This window comes from Brienomyrus brachyistius, chromosome 13 (genome assembly GCF_023856365.1).
Source record: "Brienomyrus brachyistius isolate T26 chromosome 13, BBRACH_0.4, whole genome shotgun sequence".
Lineage (NCBI taxonomy): Eukaryota > Metazoa > Chordata > Actinopteri > Osteoglossiformes > Mormyridae > Brienomyrus > Brienomyrus brachyistius.
In genome coordinates, this window is record NC_064545.1 from 15,601,638 (window position 1) to 15,620,439 (window position 18,802).

Consider the following 18,802-nt stretch of genomic DNA (forward strand, 5'->3'; position numbering starts at 1 on the left):
TGAAGGTGCCGATGTGCATTTGCATTGCTGTAGGCGTACGGCCTGTCTGCCAGCCCCTTACCCTTTTGTCCTGTAATCTCACTATGAAGGGGAAGCTGTGTGTGTGTGTGTGTGTGCTTCTTGATTTGTTACCTGCACAGTAGCCTACATGCCTCACATTTGCAAGCCGCCTGCTTGGAGCCGCACCATTGGCTGGTGAATGTTCCTATGAAGATGGTGATGCTGCCTGGCGTTGCATTCGATAGGTTGTCTGTGTGAAGGCGTTTCTGATTCGACAGTGAAATGGCAGTCTCTCCATGGAGACAGAGGGCCTGTTTATTGGGGGAGGAGTGCAGCCACGGGAGCAGAGCCCAGCGATTTCCCCCAGCGACGTCTGCGCCAATGGCCGTCCTGAGAACAGCTGTGTGAGCCTGCAGCTAATTGAAAGCTGTGGTCTGTCGATTTTTACAGCCTTGGTTTCCTAGGGGAAGCAAGTGCAAACGCCCCCACCCCCCCCCCCATGGCCGGGGCCGGGGTCGTGTCCAAGACAGCCCGCTTTACATTTTTAAGTGCTTAACTAACACTTTCATCCAAAGTGGTCCGCGATTGTTAACTGGTTTATACAGATGGGGGTGTTTTACTGGGGCAATTCGGGTAAGTGCCTTTCTGAGGAGGAGGGGGTGTCACGGCGAAGCCCGTTGTCGGACCAGAACCATGTCATTGAGGGCCCCTTGCTGAAAAATTGTGTTATTTCTGCTGGTGATGTCATCCTGCCCTGAAGTGGGCGAGTTTACCGTAAATGTGGGGGGGTGGGGTCTGGTGCAGCACCTCGTCCCACAATGCAGCACAACCTTCGCTCCCGTTAGCTTTGATTACTTTCATATGTGTCCTTTCTTCAGGCCTTCACCGTAGCACTACAGGAGTGTATGGGCAGAGGGCCTTATTGTATCTGGGGCTTAGTCTCCAATCCCCACATGAGCCAGTGGATTGTTCTGAGCCAGTGGGGGTTGAGTCATACCTATCATTTATTTTCTCCCATCAGAATTGAAACCTGGCCGACATAAATGTCACACTTAGCCTCTAGATCATCAGTAATTCCCTGCTGATATGTTCGATTGCTGCTTGTCTTCATCATGGCCTGCCACCAGCTGCACATCCCGATGAAGATACACCCCATGTGTTTGGCCACGTGATCCGCTCTGCAGATTCTACAGAGGTGACATCACCAGGACAGGCTTGTCGGTACCAGATGGGAGCTGTGACACCCTCTTCAGTCCGGGTCAGTCTCCCTCCTGTCAGCTGAAGACCTAGGAGGGATGTGGTTGTCTGCAGGGTCCTTGACTTCTCGGATACGACATCTCCGTGTCATGAGAGCAAAGGTTTATCTCAGGCTGAATTGCGCCAATTTGATCTGCTCTGCTGGGCTTTGCGCCACAATGCTTTCTCAGTCTTGGTTGTAAAGGACACAAATGGAGACACAGCTGGTGTGTGTTTTAAACCCCATGGCTTGTTTGCACATGACAAACACTTCACAATGAGGATGGTTGGTGAAATTCACCAGGCAAATCAAGATTTGTCGGTCACTATGACCCCTACCGCATCCTCATCCATCAACACTGGGTGCATTGTTAGGTATGGACAACTCAAAATCACCTGCGAGTATCTCATACGACCATTGTGGGAGCATCCTCCTCACTCCCGGCTCTGAGATCAGGAAGGGCTTAGAGGAGGCCTCAGAAGTGTCAGCCAGGCCAGATGAATGGCCTCTTTCAGCGGGCATCACAAAGCCACCACTGTCTCCCTGGAGGACATGAGGGACGTTCCCTGCGGGCCGGAGTCATGGCCCCTCTCCCTTTGTACCTCGCCTCACCTTACATCCGGCACATTAGGGCACCTCACTTCATGACTGCCCAACCCCCCAATAGCAGGACACCCACTGCCGTGTTCATGCCCTAAAGGGCTTTATGAAGTGAGGGGGGAAAGTAAAGCTACCCCAGCCTCAACTTAGTCAAAACACCCCCAGATTAGCTTTGTGTTGTCAAGACTAATCACAACCCATTCAGTCATTCCAACTCAATCTGGAGTCATTCCAATGTAAGCCAAGTCATTCCTACGCAACCTGGAGTCATTCCAGTGCAGCCTGAGTCATTCCTATGCGACCCAGAGTCATTCTGGTGCATCTCAGCGGCATTATGACCTAACCCAGAGTCATTCTGGTGCATCTCAGCGGCATTATGACCTAACCCAGAGTCATTCTGGTGCATCTCAGCGGCATTATGACCTAACCCAGAGTCATTCTGGTGCATCTCAGCGGCATTATGACCTAACCCAGAGTCATTCTGGTGCATCTCAGCGGCATTATGACCTAACCCAGAGTCATTCTGGTGCATCTCAGCGGCATTATGACCTAACCCAGAGTCATTCCTTCCCTCAACTTGCTCCTCCAAACAAGGAGCACTAACTAAAAAAGGGACAAACCCCCTGGGTAATTATTTCCAAGCTGCGGTCCGGCCTACCGGTGCCTACAGACAGCTTAACAGCATACGTCTGTCACCTGCCGATAAGATAACCAGGTGTCAGTACCGAGCACAGCAAGATGGAGCGCCAGAGTTGTCTTTCAGAGCCAGCACGACCTGCTGCTATTCCAGGGACCTGTTTGCTGCGCCGCCGACTGACTCTCATAACATAAGAGCACATTGATGGGCATTGACAAAGGTGTCTTTTCTGTCAGGACACAGGCAAGAGCAGGCGGAGCCCTCTACCTTTCTGACATTTTTTCCTCACTGAGTCATGGCAATAATTTCACTGCTGCAGAAGGTCATCAAGGCCGTCAAAGTGTACAAGGAGAAATCATTGGACCAGGTGCACTATTGAAATGTATCATATCTGTGGCTGTTCTTGAAATAATCATACCATCCTTTTAAAGTCTACCAGTGGTGTCTCTTTGACAGGGATAATATTGATGAATGATACATTATATTCTACGTTATGGCAATTATTCTAATTATGTACAAATATGTGCTTTAAATGTTAGGCCTAGTGGAAGCGTCTGTCAGGTATGTTCATTCATGCTCTGCTTGTCCAAGAAGGTGGCCGGTAATTTGTGCTCTTGGGCGGTTCTCTGAATTCTTGGGTATTAGCTATTAAAGAGCGAGGCATAGGGAGGTCCTCTCCGTGCGGGAGGCAGCACTGAGCCAGGCCTATTATTTACGATCTCCCGGTGATGACGATGGAGCGCAATCTCGCCGCGGGCAGCAGCAGCCATAAAGACATGCTCCTTGTCAGCACAACCTTTACAGAGATAAGGACAGAGCCGCAGCAGCATTAAAGACAGATTAAAACACGTAACGGCAGGCAGTCGCATTACTCAGGTCATATAGCGTAATGTGCCATATAAAAGGTACCCACTGGAGCTCACTGAATGGCCTGTGCTCTGGGGCCACTCCGTCTTTGATAAGGTTGTGCCACGGTTAAACCATACTGCCAATATTATCAGCTTGGCCATAAGCAGAACGTAAAGCAAGAGTGACTCTTCACTGAGGGATTTTCAGATGACAGGTGCCTCACCACCTGAAGAACGGCCTGAGTAACTGTGGGTAAATGAAAACAGCCTCCATTTACAAACCTCCATTAACAAACCACTCACACAGTTAAGGCCATATTGCATTATAATACTTATTTTATGTTCTAGAGCTGCTTTTTGTCTGTGTCATTTCCTGACAATCATATTCTGTGGGAATGACATTGAAGCATTTAAGAGGTTGGAAAAACTGAAATTGTGGCATATAATCTGGAAGATTCCATTAATGGATGATGTTGACCTGGCTGTGTAACAGTCCACCTGGAAGTATGTGTAACAGTCCTCATGGACCTCTGTGTAACAGTCCTCATGGACCTCTGTGTAACAGTCCTGGTGGAGGTCTGTGTAACAGTCCTCGTGGACCTCTGTGTAACAGTCCTCGTGGAGGTCTGTGTAACAGTCCTGGTGGAGGTCTGTGTACCAGTCCTCGTGGACCTCTGTGTAACAGTCCTGGTGGAGGTCTGTGTACCAGTCCTCGTGGACCTCTGTGTAACAGTCCTCATGGAGGTCTGTGTAACAGTCCTCATGGACCTCTGTGTAACAGTCCACCTGGAAGTATGTGTAACAGTCCTCATGGACCTCTGTGTAACAGTCCTGGTGGAGATCTGTGTAACAGTCCTCGTGGACCTCTGTGTAACAGTCCTCGTGGAGGTCTGTGTAACAGTCCTCGTGGAGGTCTGTGTAACAGTCCTGGTGGAGGTCTGAGTACCAGTCCTCGTGGACCTCTGTGTAACAGTCCTCATGGAGGTCTGTGTAACAGTCCTCATGGACCTCTGTGTAACAGTCCACCTGGAAGTATGTGTAACAGTCCTCATGGACCTCTGTGTAACAGTCCTGGTGGAGATCTGTGTAACAGTCCTCGTGGACCTCTGTGTAACAGTCCTCGTGGACCTCTGTGTAACAGTCCTCGTGGAGGTCTGTGTAACAGTCCTGGTGGAGGTCTGTGTACCAGTCCTCGTGGACCTCTGTGTAACAGTCCTCGTGGAGGTCTGTGTAACAGTCCTCGTGGAGGTCTGTGTAACAGTCCTCATGGACCTCTGTGTAACAGTCCACCTGGAAGTATGTGTAACAGTCCTCGTGGACCTCTGTGTAACAGTCCTCGTGGACCTCTGTGTAACAGTCCTCGTGGAGGTCTGTGTAACAGTCCTGGTGGAGGTCTGTGTACCAGTCCTCGTGGACCTCTGTGTAACAGTCCTCATGGAGGTCTGTGTAACAGTCCACCTGGAAGTATGTGTAGCAGTCCTGGTGGAGGTCTGTGTAACAGTCCTGGTGGACCTCTGTGTAAAAGTCCTGGTGGACATCTGTGTAACAGTCCTGGTGGACATCTGTGTAACAGTCCTCGTGGACCTCTGTGTAACAGTCCTCGTGGAGGTCTGTGTAACAGTCCTCGTGGACCGCTGTGTAACAGTCCTCCTGGAGGTCTGTGTAACAGTCCTCGTGGACCTCTGTGTAACAGTCCTCATGGAGGTCTGTGTAACAGTCCTCGTGGACCTCTGTGTAACAGTCCTCATGGAGGTCTGTGTAACAGTCCTCGTGGACCTCTGTGTAACAGTCCTCATGGAGGTCTGTGTAACAGTCCTCGTGGACCTCTGTGTAACAGTCCTCGTGGACCTCTGTGTAACAGTCCTGGGGGAGGTCTGTGTAACAGTCCTGGGGGAGGTCTGTGTAACAGTCCTCGTGGAGGTCTGTTTAACAGTCCTCGTGGAGGTCTGTTTAACAGTCCACCTGGAGGTCTGTGTAACAGTCCTCATGGAGGTCTGTGTAACAGTCCTCATGGACCTCTGTGTAACAGTCCACCTGGAGGTCTGTGTAACAGTCCACCTGGAAGTATGTGTAGCAGTCCTGGTGGAGGTCTGTGTAACAGTCCTGGTGGACCTCTGTGTAAAAGTCCTGGTGGACATCTGTGTAACAGTCCCCGTGGACCTCTGTGTAACAGTCCCCGTGGACCTCTGTGTAACAGTCCTCGTGGACCGCTGTGTAACAGTCCTGGTGGAGGTCTGTGTAACAGTCCTCGTGGACCGCTGTGTAACAGTCCTGGTGGAGGTCTGTGTAACAGTCCTCGTGGACCTCTGTAACAGTCCTCCTGGAGGTCTGTGTAACAGTCCTCGTGGACCTCTGTGTAACAGTCCTCGTGGAGGTCTGTGTAACAGTCCTCGTGGACCTCTGTGTAACAGTCCTCATGGAGGTCTGTGTAACAGTCCTCGTGGACCTCTGTGTAACAGTCCTCGTGGACCTCTGTGTAACAGTCCTCATGGAGGTCTGTGTAACAGTCCTCGTGGACCTCTGTGTAACAGTCCTCGTGGACCTCTGTGTAACAGTCCTGGGGGAGGTCTGTGTAACAGTCCTGGGGGAGGTCTGTGTAACAGTCCTCGTGGAGGTCTGTTTAACAGTCCACCTGGAGGTCTGTGTAACAGTCCTCATGCACCTCTGTGTAACAGTCCTCGTGGACCTCTGTGTAACAGTCCACCTGGAGGTCTGTGTAACAGTACTCGTGGACCTCAGTGTAACAGTCCTCTTGGAGGTCTGTGTAACAGTCCTCGTGGACCTCAGTGTAACAGTCCTCTTGGAGGTCTGTGTAACAGTCCTCGTGGACCTCTGTGTAACAGTCCACCTGGAGGTCTGCGTAACAGTCCTGGTGGAGGTGTGTGTAACAGTCCTGGTGGACCTCTGTGTAACAGTCCTCGTGGAACTCTGTAACAGTCCTGGTGGACCTCTCTGTAACAGTCCTCCTGGTGGTCTGTGTAACAGTCCTGGTGGACCTCTGTGTAACAGTCCTCGTGGAACTCTGTAACAGTATTACTTCTCAACTATCCTGAGGAATATGTCCCTTAAGGTCCCAGCATTCAGTATAGCCCTGCTGGATTTTCCATGTCAGTAATTCCTCTTTCCTTGAGGTTTTCGTGCTTTTCATTAGCTGCTGATGGGCTTCTAGAACATGAATTTACACGCCCAATGTGTAACTCATTTAAAACTAAACACTGAATACATGTGTTTTATGAAGAGGTTTTTTGTGTACAGTTATGCCAAAGTCGATTGGGCAAAAGCATCTGAAATATTTGCTGTATTTTTATATCCTTTACTTTATTGATGACGATCATCTATCCATCGGCTCATTTCAGTAGGTTTTGCCTCCAATGAAGCGATTTCAGATTTAACAGTCACAGTTATTTAGGTGTAATGTAAAATCTTTGGGTGCAATGTGGTCACGACTGTCTGATATTGATAATAATAATTGATACTTTATTGATCCCCTGTAGGGAAATTATCTTTACGCCTCCCTCAACTTGCTCTTTGTGGAGTAAGTTGACCGCAAAGGGCTGCCACCCGTAGTGGCGCCCAGGGAGCTGGGGGTTAAGGGTCTTGCTCAAGGACCCGCAGAAGTGCTAAGGCTGGGTTTGAACCTGCAACCTTCTGATTACAAGGACACAGGCTTAGCCCACTGAGCCACACGGGATTAGATGTTACCTCCTTATATACATACTCCTGACTTTAGAGAACCTGGTCTCTGAATAATACATAAAAAAGATGCTGAAAGAGGACTCTGGGAATTTTTTGTCCTGTCCAGTCCTATGACTGTTAAAGAGCAATATATTTCTAATACATTAATGGGAAAACAAAATTTAATTTCTCCTTTTGTAAGCACATGGACCCTGATAAATGGATTTGTGTGTATGCAGAGTCTTACAGAATGTCACATGACCTAATGTCCATTGGAGAGCGCCAAGATTAGAGGGTGGGGGGGCAGCCGCGGGAAGAGTCTTGTTTCACACATGATCAGAGTTGGACTGCAGAACAAGTCAAGAGCAGCTTAGGGAGTCCAACCCTGTCGTTTCCGTGCTGTGTTCTCAGCCAGATATCAGCTGCACATGAGAAATGCACATGAGAAAGGAATCGGTTCTTCTCAGCAGTGATGCGTTTATGAATCCTCATGTGGACGTCTTAAATGGCCCCGCCATCATGGCAAAGGGGGGCGTCTTCTTTCCTTCTTTGCCTTTTCTGAAGACATCGCTCATGATGTCTGATAAATTCGTTTGATCCTTCTGATCTCGAAATTGAATTTTTCATGCGTTCCCCTAACACTTGAACCATCTCCAGAAGTTCTACATTGCCTGCATACTTCAGGTGACGTGTGTGATGCTGGAAAAGTCTGAGTGCCTTTGCAAACAGCTTTGTTGATGCTGGAATGTTCACAGAGTCTTAGTGTTTTTGGTCCAGGAAACATTTCAGGCACTAGGGCCATGTGGAAACCCTCTGGGAGGGGGAAGGAAAGAAAGAAAAAGAGAAAACTTTGGGAGTTTTTTCCCTCTCCTTGCTGAATGCTGTAAGTCTTCTGGGAAGCGCATGAAGTCCACAGCTGAGTGAAGAGGACTGAGAGCGATGCTCAGCTCACACACGGCACGTCAAGGGAGCCTGGCAGACCGCGATTCTTTCTCAGCATCAACTGCTACACACAGGGCTTGCCCTTCACAATCCTTGCTTTCCACCATACGGGCATGGATTAGGAGCCTCTGAGGGCTGGACAGACAGAGCAGGACAGACAGAGATAGCCGGACAATCACGTGGCCCCATTTCCTCATCTCAGCTGGAGAGCGTCAGACACTCTGGAGAGCTTCTGTGCTTGAGACTTCAGAAACATTCTTACCTGCTTTTATACTTTGTGTGATTGGCCACTTTCTGCCTGAGGTGCATCATGCTGCCCACCTGTGTTGTGTTGATGTGGATGTTGCTGGCCAGTGGACTGCAGGCCCAGGAGCCCGAAAGCGAAGGCCACCCCTGGAGGCAAATGATTCAGTGGGAGAACAATGGCAGAGTATACAGCCTGCTGAACAGCGGGCCCGAGTACCTGCCTGCCAGGGGCCTGGAGCAGGAGCAGGGCCACCGTGTGCTTCTGGCTGATGGGCCCCCCAGCACCCCCCGCAGACCTCACGGGGGTAGCATGCGCCGGCAGGCACCTGTCCGGAGCAGTTCCGAGACACTGCAAGGCCAGACCAGGCACCCGTATGGATTTGGGCAGGTACCAGAAAACTGGCGTCAGGGGGCAGTAAGTGGGAGTGATGCAGGTGGCCGCATACAACAGTCCTCTGGCGCACGTTTTCAGAGCTCCGCCTCCTCTTCGTCTTCCTCATCCTTCTCCGAGCCACCATTCACCGGGCCATCATACCCACAATTCCCATTTCCTCAGCAACCGTCCTATCCCTTGTCGTACGAGCCGGGTACCGGGGAGGAGCTGGGTCCGAGGCCAGAGCCTCCCTTCCAGAGGGGGATCAGCTACTCGGGCGGGAGAGGCTACATCGGTGGCGGATATACCAGCGAACGCATGGCCCCGTACCCCCCGCGAGCCTTCCCAGACTATGCCGAGAACGGCTTTCGCTACCTCCAGCCGTACGCCAGCTCCCCGGCTCAGCCGCCCTTCTCGGACGGCCTCGACCGCAGGTACATGCACAGCTTGTACAATGAAGAGCCCAGCGCTGGCAACCCCGACCCAGCCCCCAACCCAGCTGCCCCGGCTGCCGACAGGACAGACACAGCTGCGCAGACACCACTCCGTAGCCCCCAGTATGAGCAGTTCCCCCCCTTCGGGCGGGTGCTGCCCCAGCCCAACTTCCTTCAACCCATCGGTAGAAACCCGCTGTCCTCCAACACAGCAGAAAACCCCAACACCAGCGTGGGCAGTGTCTTCCGGCCGCAGCAGAGAGGTAAGAATATCCGCACCCGGGCTCACACAGGCTCTAACTCCGCAAAGACGTCTACTGCCGCGTGCTCAGAGGAATTCCCCGGAATGTAAAAGCAAACATTAATGCTTTTTCATGTACCGTTTATATTTCACCGCTTCTATTTGGTTGCCATGAAGAAATGTCGTCTCTGGTTTCCCTGAATGATATTATTGATTCTAACCTTTAGCAAGACCTCTTCTGTCAATAACCATCTCCATACCAAAGGATTTCCCCTAAATGGTGTGCGGCTTTAAGGTCCATGTGTTATTCCGGCTGTGTAACCTGCTCATGTCTGACCCAGTGACCCTGTGCCAGCCAAAGCCCGTGCTTAACACAGTCTCGGCTCTGGGCAGTTGTGCTTGCCCAGTGATGGGACACTGGGGGGGGGGGGGGCACGACCGTCATGCTGTGCTGGGGGCAACAGAATAATGCAGAATTTGAAGGTAAAACATGGTCAGAGAGGATAACAAAAGAGAGGGGGCAGGGAGCAGCCCCAGAGGGTGTGGCAGCGGAAAGTTCTGGTAAGCATACGGGGATGCAGTGCATTGGGAGACGCAGTGGGATGAATGGGGGGGTAGGGGGGTTCAAAAAAATTCTGAGACCATTTGAAATGTGGCCAAAAGCACAGGCCTGTTTCATAATGTGAAACAGATTTTCTGTTGGCTTTTATTTTCTTCTGGTCCATGGATCATTGGTTAACTCCTAAAAAGAGTTGCTGGTTGGGGCCATGGCCCGGGTGGGGGGGGAATACCCATTTTATCAGATTGCCAAGTTTCCAGGATGGAAAAAAAAGCAGCCGCTGTTTACATGACGGGGACTCAACGTGTAAAGAGGTGATGTAATGTCCCTGTCCAGCTTTAAGCAGGGGGGCCTCATGTCTTTAAGGCACGTCACCCTCCAGACGTCGAGCTGGTTCATTCCACGGTGTTTCCTGGCATTAGTGTGTGTGCGGGTTCGACAGGCACTGAATCGGCTGTCCCTGATGGCTAGAAACTCCAAAACTCTACCTCTCCTGATTTCAAAGCAATTTGTTTTTGCTGCTAGGGCATAATATTGTGTTCTGTCACAGAGCGTGACTGAGGACTGTAAATGAACTGCCCCTTGAGGAAGATCTAGGAGGGGCGTAAACACGGCTGGAACCAAATGGAGGTGCTGGAGGCTGATTTGGCTGGTGCTCAGAAACACTGGATTCTTTGTGTCATGGCGCTTTGTTTACCCTTGAATCCTTCTTGTACCATATAGTGCTTAAAAAATGTATTGATCTCTGATTGAGAAGGCAGGGCAGCGTGATTGAATAGAAGGACGCCACACCATTTCAAAGCACATAGCTTGCCAGTGTTAACAAGGACAGGGTACAGAAGTTTCTTCTGTTAAGTAGGTTGCACATCTCACAAGGCAGTGACACGTGTGAGTTCTCACCCCAGCCTGATGACTATGGGCTGCTTGTTAATGCACTGGCACATGCACTACTGCTACACTAACTGACTGAGTGGACTCACATACCATAGCCAGAACATCACAGAAATAAGAACATAAGAAATTCACAAACGAGCTTGTTTGGGGAGAACTGAACTAATAGCTCAGAGTTGTTAAAATCTTATCTAGCTCTGATTTAAATGAACCCAGGGTTTTAGCTTGCGCTACATCAGTGGTTCTCAAAATCGGCCCTCGGGCCCCACACAGGAGTCCCAGCTGTCTTTCAGCTTCTGGTTGACTGAACACACCTGATCCCGGTAATCAGCAGTGTATAGGGCAGGGACAGCTGGAAAACAAGCAGGGCAGTGGGGCTTAAGGACAGAGTTTGAGAACCACTGCGCTACACTAACAGGGGGATTATTCCATACGCTAACTACACGCTGTGTAAAGAAGTGCTTTCTGAAATCCAGTTTAAAATGTTCTCCTGCTAATCTCTACCTATGGCCACGGGTTCATGTATTAGTACTTCAATATCAGTTCAATTTGGCTGAACAGCATCCAGACCTGTTAGAATCTTATATACCTGGATCATGTCCCCCCTTAGTCTCCTTTGCTGGAGACGGAACAGATTCAGCTCAGCTAACCTATCAGTAACGGTACAGTGTAACATGTAAAAACTGACAAGCCAAGAAGGCCAACTCAGTCCAAAGACCATGTTCTTTACTCAGGAACACATTCCCCAGCCCATTTTGCAATAGGTTTTGTTGACCAGCAACAAAGTGTGTAGCAAAATATGTCTGCAGAAGAACACAAAATGAAAACACGAAGAACGGATGAGCCCAGCTTGGAAAAAGCATCCGGTAAAAATTCACAGTTAGTTCTTTCTCAGGAAACTCTTCTCAGAGGAGAGCCGCAGTCAAGCATTCAGTGCAGTACAACTTTAACTTGTAGACAAATTTCGATCTTCCAGTTTCGAGTGCAAACTGCCCCCGGTACCCTTGCTCTGCGGACGTCTGCATTTCACACATCGCAAGCTGTTTAATTACACGTAGCTCTGGTATTTTGCTTCAGCCGTTACACTATCGAATGTCTCTCATTAGACACTTCAAGCTGTTAATTTCCAAGTAATTGCTTTAAATGAATGGGATTAGTACTAATTTCAAAACTAAGTGAATGCTGATTAAAATATATTCATTGAGAGAGGAGCAAATTCCCACACTGCAGCCCAGTCTCCAGTATAAATTGTGAGCACGTTAGGAAAGTATAATAGAAAATATAAATACCGCCTGTAAGGGGCTCGGCTAACAGAGACTTAAAAGTACACTGTAAAACCCTGAGATTACTGAAGGAGGTGCATTGTGGAAAGCCTGTGACTGAATTCCCGTCCAAGCATGTCCAATAGACGGAACGCTGCCATACACGAGAGCAATCTGCCATGCTGCCAATCCATTTATCGCACTGCGTGCTTGTTTTTCTTTGCATATGCCCGTAAGCGAGGGCGATTTATCTTACAATTTTACACTTTGCTGATTCGTACTGCTAGCTGTTTATGAAAGCAATTAAATGCATTACGTTTCTCCTGGGTACAAGGTAACCATTAGAAACGGGGCAAATGGGAGATCACAAAGGAGGCTTTTGTTGAAAAAAATATTATTTTTTTGGAGCATTTTCCCTCCTGTCCACCAGAACATGAGAGATCCTTGGGAGTAGAACGTTTCTGTCATGACTGCGGCACCTGGGAGGATGGCGTTCTGGGATTCACTGTAACCCCTGAAAATAGATTACAGTGAGCCAAGCCCAGTGAGCCTGACTCATCAACACTGTTTCTGTACTGTAATGCATGCTGGCTGGTAATGATGCAAAATAAATACTAGATGAATAATAAAAAAAAAGAAAAAAAATTGGAGTTTACGTGGAGTCTGTTTTTGTGTAATAAAAAAAAAACAAAATTTTTTCCCTCAGTTGCAGAACACAGTTTTGTTAGTGGTGTTGTCATTGCAGTAATCATTTGTTGCTATGATACAACCACTAATCCTCACTATCCAGGCATAGTTGGTTTTTCAGTGACTTTAACTGCACTGGATGCAAACAGTTAGCCAGCAGTTGGACAAACAGTGTTAGGTTTGCTGCCAGTCATCCTCCAAGCACTTATCCTGGGTGGCATCTTGTCAGTGTCTGGAGCCTGTAGGACGTAGGGATGTACCTTGCTTAGGATGCCACTCCATTACAGGGCACACATGCTCACACAAAATGGGCAATTTAGAGGTGCCAGTTAATTTAACCTGCAAACTCCACACACACGTAGGAGAGGCAGTCTTCAAACACCCAACACTGGAGAGACCCCCAGCTGTGGTTGTGTTTTATGAATAAAAAGCATAGACATTAACTCTAATGTATAATCACAGGTTTGCCAGACCTCGTGCCAGATCCATACTATGTCCAGGCCTCCACGTACATCCAGCATGCTCACCTCTACTCGCTACGCTGTGCTGCCGAGGAGAAGTGCTTGGCCAGGTAAGTGGGGTCATCACACGGGGCGGGGTCTGCTCTCTAGTTGGCTGCAGAAGGGACCAAGCTCTCTGTCCTTCTGTGTCTCTGGCCTGGCCTGTTTTTTCAACCCTCTTGGAGCATGTTTTTGCATGTCTGTAACAGTACTGTTGCTGCCTTTTGTAACAGTGCAGTTACTGACTATCTGTAACAGTAGCAGTAATTGACTTTCTGTAATAGTTACTTCTACTTACTTGGGGCTCACTTATCAACTCAGAACAAGTCCATCTATTCGGGAATTTTCCTTTTGCAATATCATTCTGAGTCGAGTTAATTTTATCCAACTACTTTATCTCACTTCCCATAGGTGCCCCTAGTTCTCTTTTTCGACATTATTCTTTATCCAATAACATACATGCATTTTATAATATCTCCTGCAACAGCTTACTTCTCAGGTCATGCCTTCGCCTTGACCCGGGCTCCTTGCTGAACAAGCTTCATTATGGCAAACATTTAGTTCCGTTAGTTCCTTAATAGAAAATAGAAATCCCTTACTTAAGCAAACTTGCATTAGTACATTGTGCTTGATACATTTAATTAATTCAAGTGAGATTATATTGTTTGAACCATTATGTGTAAATCAACAGCACCATTATAAATTTCATTGTTAATTGCTGATTAGATATGAATTTTGCATAATCATCTATGTTCCGTTATTGATTACTTATTAGCATAATCATGAATTTTCTATCACAACGGCTTACAAATTTATTTTATAGCTCCACTAAATAAATCTTCCGGATAATTTATAACAGGGATCCACACTCACCAAAACAGAGACATTGGGTGTGGTTGAAATCAGAATTCGCTCACACTGGAGACTGGGTTATGTATTACCTGTTTTAGGAAGCGTTCCATAAAGATCGGTCCGCTCAGTTTGCTGTCATGCTTCTTCCTGTAGTTCCCAGTGACTCTGTGTTTGGCCAAGCGGATTCTCTGCCCACTGACGGGGGGATCTGAAATGCCACAAATGGCCGTCCTGCCAGTTCTCACACATGTCTAATCACCGCGGCCGGGTGATCCTTCACAGCCACACTGGCATGTCCAGCTAGTGGAGCACTAATTGTAGGGAGATGGCTCCATGTGACTCCCCATTCCTAGCACCTACTCTAACATGGGCTCAGGATGACACACACAGCACTCTAGTCCGACTTTGATTAGTATTAAAAGTGCATTTCCTGCACAGCTTCCTAGGGGGCGTCAGAGATGTGTCCAAAGGCTCTGCATCCCATTTCTCCTTTCTGTCCATCATAATGGGAAGCGACATCTTAGGGTCAACAGCCACCTGTCTGCCTGCACTCTCAGAACAAGCATGTTTGTCCATCCATCTGTCCATCCATTTATCTTCTTTCTTGGTCAAGGTCATCAGGAAGCATGTTTGTATTAATAGTATAAGTAAAATATCTCTTGAGGACAGAGGAACATAAACAGTTAGAACTGTTTAATTCTGATAACAAAATAATATTCTCAAATCTGAAAATGGTATCAGAGAGTTCAGGTTGTCAATGAAGAATTTTAGGAGTGAATGTTCCCTCTATGACTTCTTTACATTGTGGGCCGGACCATCGTCATGACATTCTCTGTTTACCCGCAGCACTGCCTACGGCTCTGAGGTCACCGACTACGACGTCCGGGTGCTGCTGCGCTTCCCACAGAGGGTCAAAAACCAGGGTACGGCTGACTTCCTGCCCAACCGGCCTCGGCACACCTGGGAGTGGCACAGCTGTCACCAGTGAGTAAGACACTCGCTCTCAGTGGGGTAACAACAACGTCACCAGTGAGTAAGACACTCGCTCTCTGTGGGGTAACAACGTCACCAGTGAGTATGACACTCCATGTGTTTCCATAGGTCACATCTGAGGACCAAAATGTCCCCAGAGTGTGGTAAAACCTGAAAGTTCCTTACATTTCGGGTCCCCATTTGGATAACCTCAATTTTATAACAGTCTGTGAATGCAATCAAAAATATTAGAAGTCTTTTGTTATTATGTTAGGTTGCTTTTGGGTAAGGATAGGGCTGGGTAGGGGTTAATGGTGTTGTGATTTGGATTACAGTTTTTCCTATAGAAAGGAATGGAAGATATACCCATGTGTGTGTGCGTGCGTGTGTGTATATTTATGTGTGTGTGTGTGAGGTGGAGCACAGGGTAGCACTCTGAGATACAGGCCAGTGTAAGGCCCCCCCGTCCAAGCAGGCTCCTTCAGAAAGCCGGGGCACCCCCTCAGAGCTCGAGCTGTATCTCGTGGGCTTGCTGCTATGGCCCCCAGTGTAAACCATAACAGATGTTTTCAAGTCTGCTTGAAGTGCTGAATCTGCAAGGGATGTGAGATAATGGCAACGCATTAGTCCTTCCAGGCTATTCTGCGCGTCATGCGGAGCAGAACCAGTCAGTATGCAGGCTGTACCAGGTGTCCCCCGTCCTTAAGCCCCTGAGTGCCAGTGAGTCTACTGACTGGCATTGTATTCTGCGCCCTCATCCCCCCCCCACCGCATTCCCGCCTCACAGACACTACCACAGCATGGATGAGTTCAGCCACTATGACCTCCTGGAGGTCAGCACGGGCCGGCGGGTAGCCGAGGGTCACAAGGCCAGCTTCTGCCTGGAGGACACCACGTGTGACTTTGGGCACCTGAAGCGCTACGCCTGCACGGCACATACTCAGGTGGGGGCCGACAGGGGGACGGCGGCGAAGGCCGAGGGGGAAAGGCGTCCCCTGTGCTCACCTCTCTCTCTCCTCGTCCTCAGGGCCTGAGTCCGGGCTGTTACGACACCTATAATGCTGATATCGACTGCCAGTGGATCGACGTCACAGACGTGCACCCAGGGAACTACATACTCAAGGTGAGAACGAGGGAGAACCCAGCCCCTGTTTGTCTGCTTTTTTTATTGGATTGCTGGATTAAATCCCAGCAGGAGAGTCGTCTTAAACAAGACATTTAACCTGAATTGTCCCAGTAAAATATCCACCTGTGTGAAAAACATTAAGTGCTTCACGTTAAAGCATCAGCTGTAAATTCTGCAAGTGCTGCAGAGATTTGGAGAAGCAGAGACCAAAAGCTATAAAATCGTAATGATTTTGTAATGATGTTGGACCGGAGCCACTGGTGGGAGATGGAGGAAGTGTGTAAAATCGCTCTTTGCCTGCTTCCTCTGTGTCTGCAGCTCCAGGTGAATCCAAAGTACAAGGTGGCTGAGTCCGACTACACCAATAATGTGGTACGCTGCGACATACACTACACAGGCCGCTACGTCACCACCAAGAACTGCAAGCTGTCCCAGTGAGTATACCCCACCCCTTCGTACGGGCACAGGCTGCCCTCTGCCCCCCGCCCCCCCACCCCTTTGTACGGGCACAGGCTGCCCTCTGCCCCCCCCCCCCCCCCCCCCCCGCATACTGGCACAGGATGCCCTCTGCCTGGCCTGGATGGATACAGCCTCCACAGTGAAGATCTTAATTGGATCATTACTGTTTGTATTAGACTCTGCAGTGCCGCACTTAAATGTGACGAAAATACTGAACATTTTTCAAAATAACCGTGTTATCTTCTTCCCTGGGAGAGAGAAATCTGAAAAAATGTGATGTGTTGGAAGGTTTTTATGATGTTAACAGAGGAAGGTTTTTATTTACCTTAGGCTTCTGTAGACCTGGGAAATATTTAGGTTTATATTATTGTCGATTTTATAATCAGTCTGTAAGTCTGTAATCTGTAAATGGCCAAATTTTCATCTAACAGGTCAGGCAGTCAGAAGGTATTAATATTTTACTGACACATTGGATTGAGAAACATTAATTGATCTCTTGTGCTGTTTATTCCGGAGTGAGTGTAACATTCCGAGGTATTAATCAGATGACATAGTCATTGTGGAGTTTGGCGCTCATTTGTGTTTTTTTGCTGTAATCTCTCTCTTCCTATAGGTCCTGATCGCAGGGAGGATCGTTCCCCCATTCAGACATGAACAGAATCCTTTCATCACCGGTTTGCTTTTGTGCACCTCAATCTCCCCGACTAACATGAGTATATTTACACAAACCCACGCTGGAGTGAAGAGTCATCTCGATGGGCCTCCAGATGTCAACGCTCCTCACGTTCTCCAGTCCTCTGTGAGACTCCCTGACTGCTCTGCAAAGTACGTTTGGCACCCTTTTGCTCTGGAGCTTGTCTAGCGTGTGTTCAGTGTGTTGGGAAGCACCCCCATGTGTCACCGTTCAGCAGCAATCCACCCTTTGTGCCTTTGGAATGAGGTAGTTTTATGTGCACATCCATGGCATTTGTTCTTTTAATCGTCCTCTTTACACAAAATACAAAACAAAACACATTGGCCTTCTTGAACCCTAATATTAACTAGATACGTCTTGGGAGTCGAAAAAGTTTCACTCCAGATGTATGTGAAGAAGCTGGCGCCCCCCAGAGGCGAAGTAAGAACTGCTGAGGAGCATCAAAGGTCTTCTCTGGATTTGAGACATGAAGCTGAGAGACGTGCTGGGTTCCAGCTTACACCCCGGTAGCCTCTCGATTTCCCCCCCCCCCCCGGGATTTCCCGACACCGCCCTCACCACTCCAGTCACTCATTGGCGATTTTATGTGAATGTACATAATTTACTGTCGCATGAAGCATTTTAAAATGTGCTTTTTATCTTGATCATACTGTAATTTAAAATCATCCTGTTGTTTTCTTAATATCTCCCGTACTGTGTCTTTGGGGTCTTCTTCCAAAAAAAGACCAAAAATGTGTCCTTGCTGGGTTTATGTGATACTGCAGCTGCTCCTCCAAAGCTATTGCAGGTGCCAGGCGCACCAGCGGGGAACATACCTCTGAATTAGGGACTTACTGTCTTCAGTGGGCATTTTAGACCTCGGGTCTGCTCTTATATGCTGACTAGTTTCCATGTTTGCAAAGATGCTGGAGGTCTCTGAAAGCCTCAAAGGGAACACACTCATATCAAATCCCCAGGAGAAACTGTGCTCAATTTCTTGTGTATTACGGCATTTCACAGATGGAAGTGAACATTATATATACATGTGACGATTAATCAAGCTTACCTTATATTCAGGTGATTCACTGGGTTATCTCTGTACTTCAGCACCACAGTTGCCTAGATATGTGTTTGATCTCAGACGACCTTAGATATAATCATTCAGCTGTTGAAAATTTCTCATTGTGGTGAATATGCTTGAAATATTTTGATATTCCCTGAACTAACAATAAAAATGTCACAGTGTAAATATTGTGTTTGCAGGAGCGATGTGGGAGAGGGGAGTACAACCGTGTGACTGATACTCACACTGCTCTGTGCCCCATGTTCCGGAATCACGTCTCCCACGTTAAATGATCCTACCCGCCACCATCGGGGGGGTGAGCTTTGCCCCTCTGATGACTGTCATTATTCACACATATCATCTGCAGTTACATTTCTGGCTCACGTTATCACTAATGACTGTCACAGGGCCCCCATCTTCTCAGGGTGCCCCTGGGCGACGGGTGATGCTTCTTGCTGTCAAACACCAGTTTGGATGCTTATGGATTTATCTGTAAGACGCTCTGAGTTTCAGCGGCTCGGTAGA

The 18,802-nt window shown here is 48.4% G+C and overlaps 1 protein-coding gene across 1 annotated transcript; it reads left to right on the forward strand.

Annotated features, from left to right (window-relative positions):
* Positions 1-7,793: 7,793 nt before the first annotated feature.
* Positions 7,794-18,463, forward strand: LOC125705979 (lysyl oxidase homolog 1-like). Its single transcript, XM_048972390.1, has 7 exons — positions 7,794-9,255; positions 13,095-13,203; positions 14,831-14,968; positions 15,744-15,900; positions 15,984-16,079; positions 16,401-16,516; positions 17,155-18,463. Exons 1-7 carry the CDS (start codon positions 8,250-8,252, stop codon positions 17,159-17,161), a joined length of 1,629 nt encoding a protein of 542 aa, XP_048828347.1. The 5' UTR covers positions 7,794-8,249; the 3' UTR covers positions 17,162-18,463.
* The last annotated feature ends 339 nt before the right edge of the window (positions 18,464-18,802 follow it).

Bases quoted from the DNA above. Each gene is read 5' to 3' on its own strand.
- LOC125705979 (XM_048972390.1), top strand. From the start codon at position 8,250: ATGCTGCCCACCTGTGTTGTGTTGATGTGGATGTTGCTGGCCAGTGGA. The intron at 9,256-13,094 runs GTAAGAATATCC...GTATAATCACAG, and splicing joins CTTCCGGCCGCAGCAGAGAG to GTTTGCCAGACCTCGTGCCA. The intron at 14,969-15,743 runs GTGAGTAAGACA...CCCGCCTCACAG, and splicing joins GAGTGGCACAGCTGTCACCA to ACACTACCACAGCATGGATG.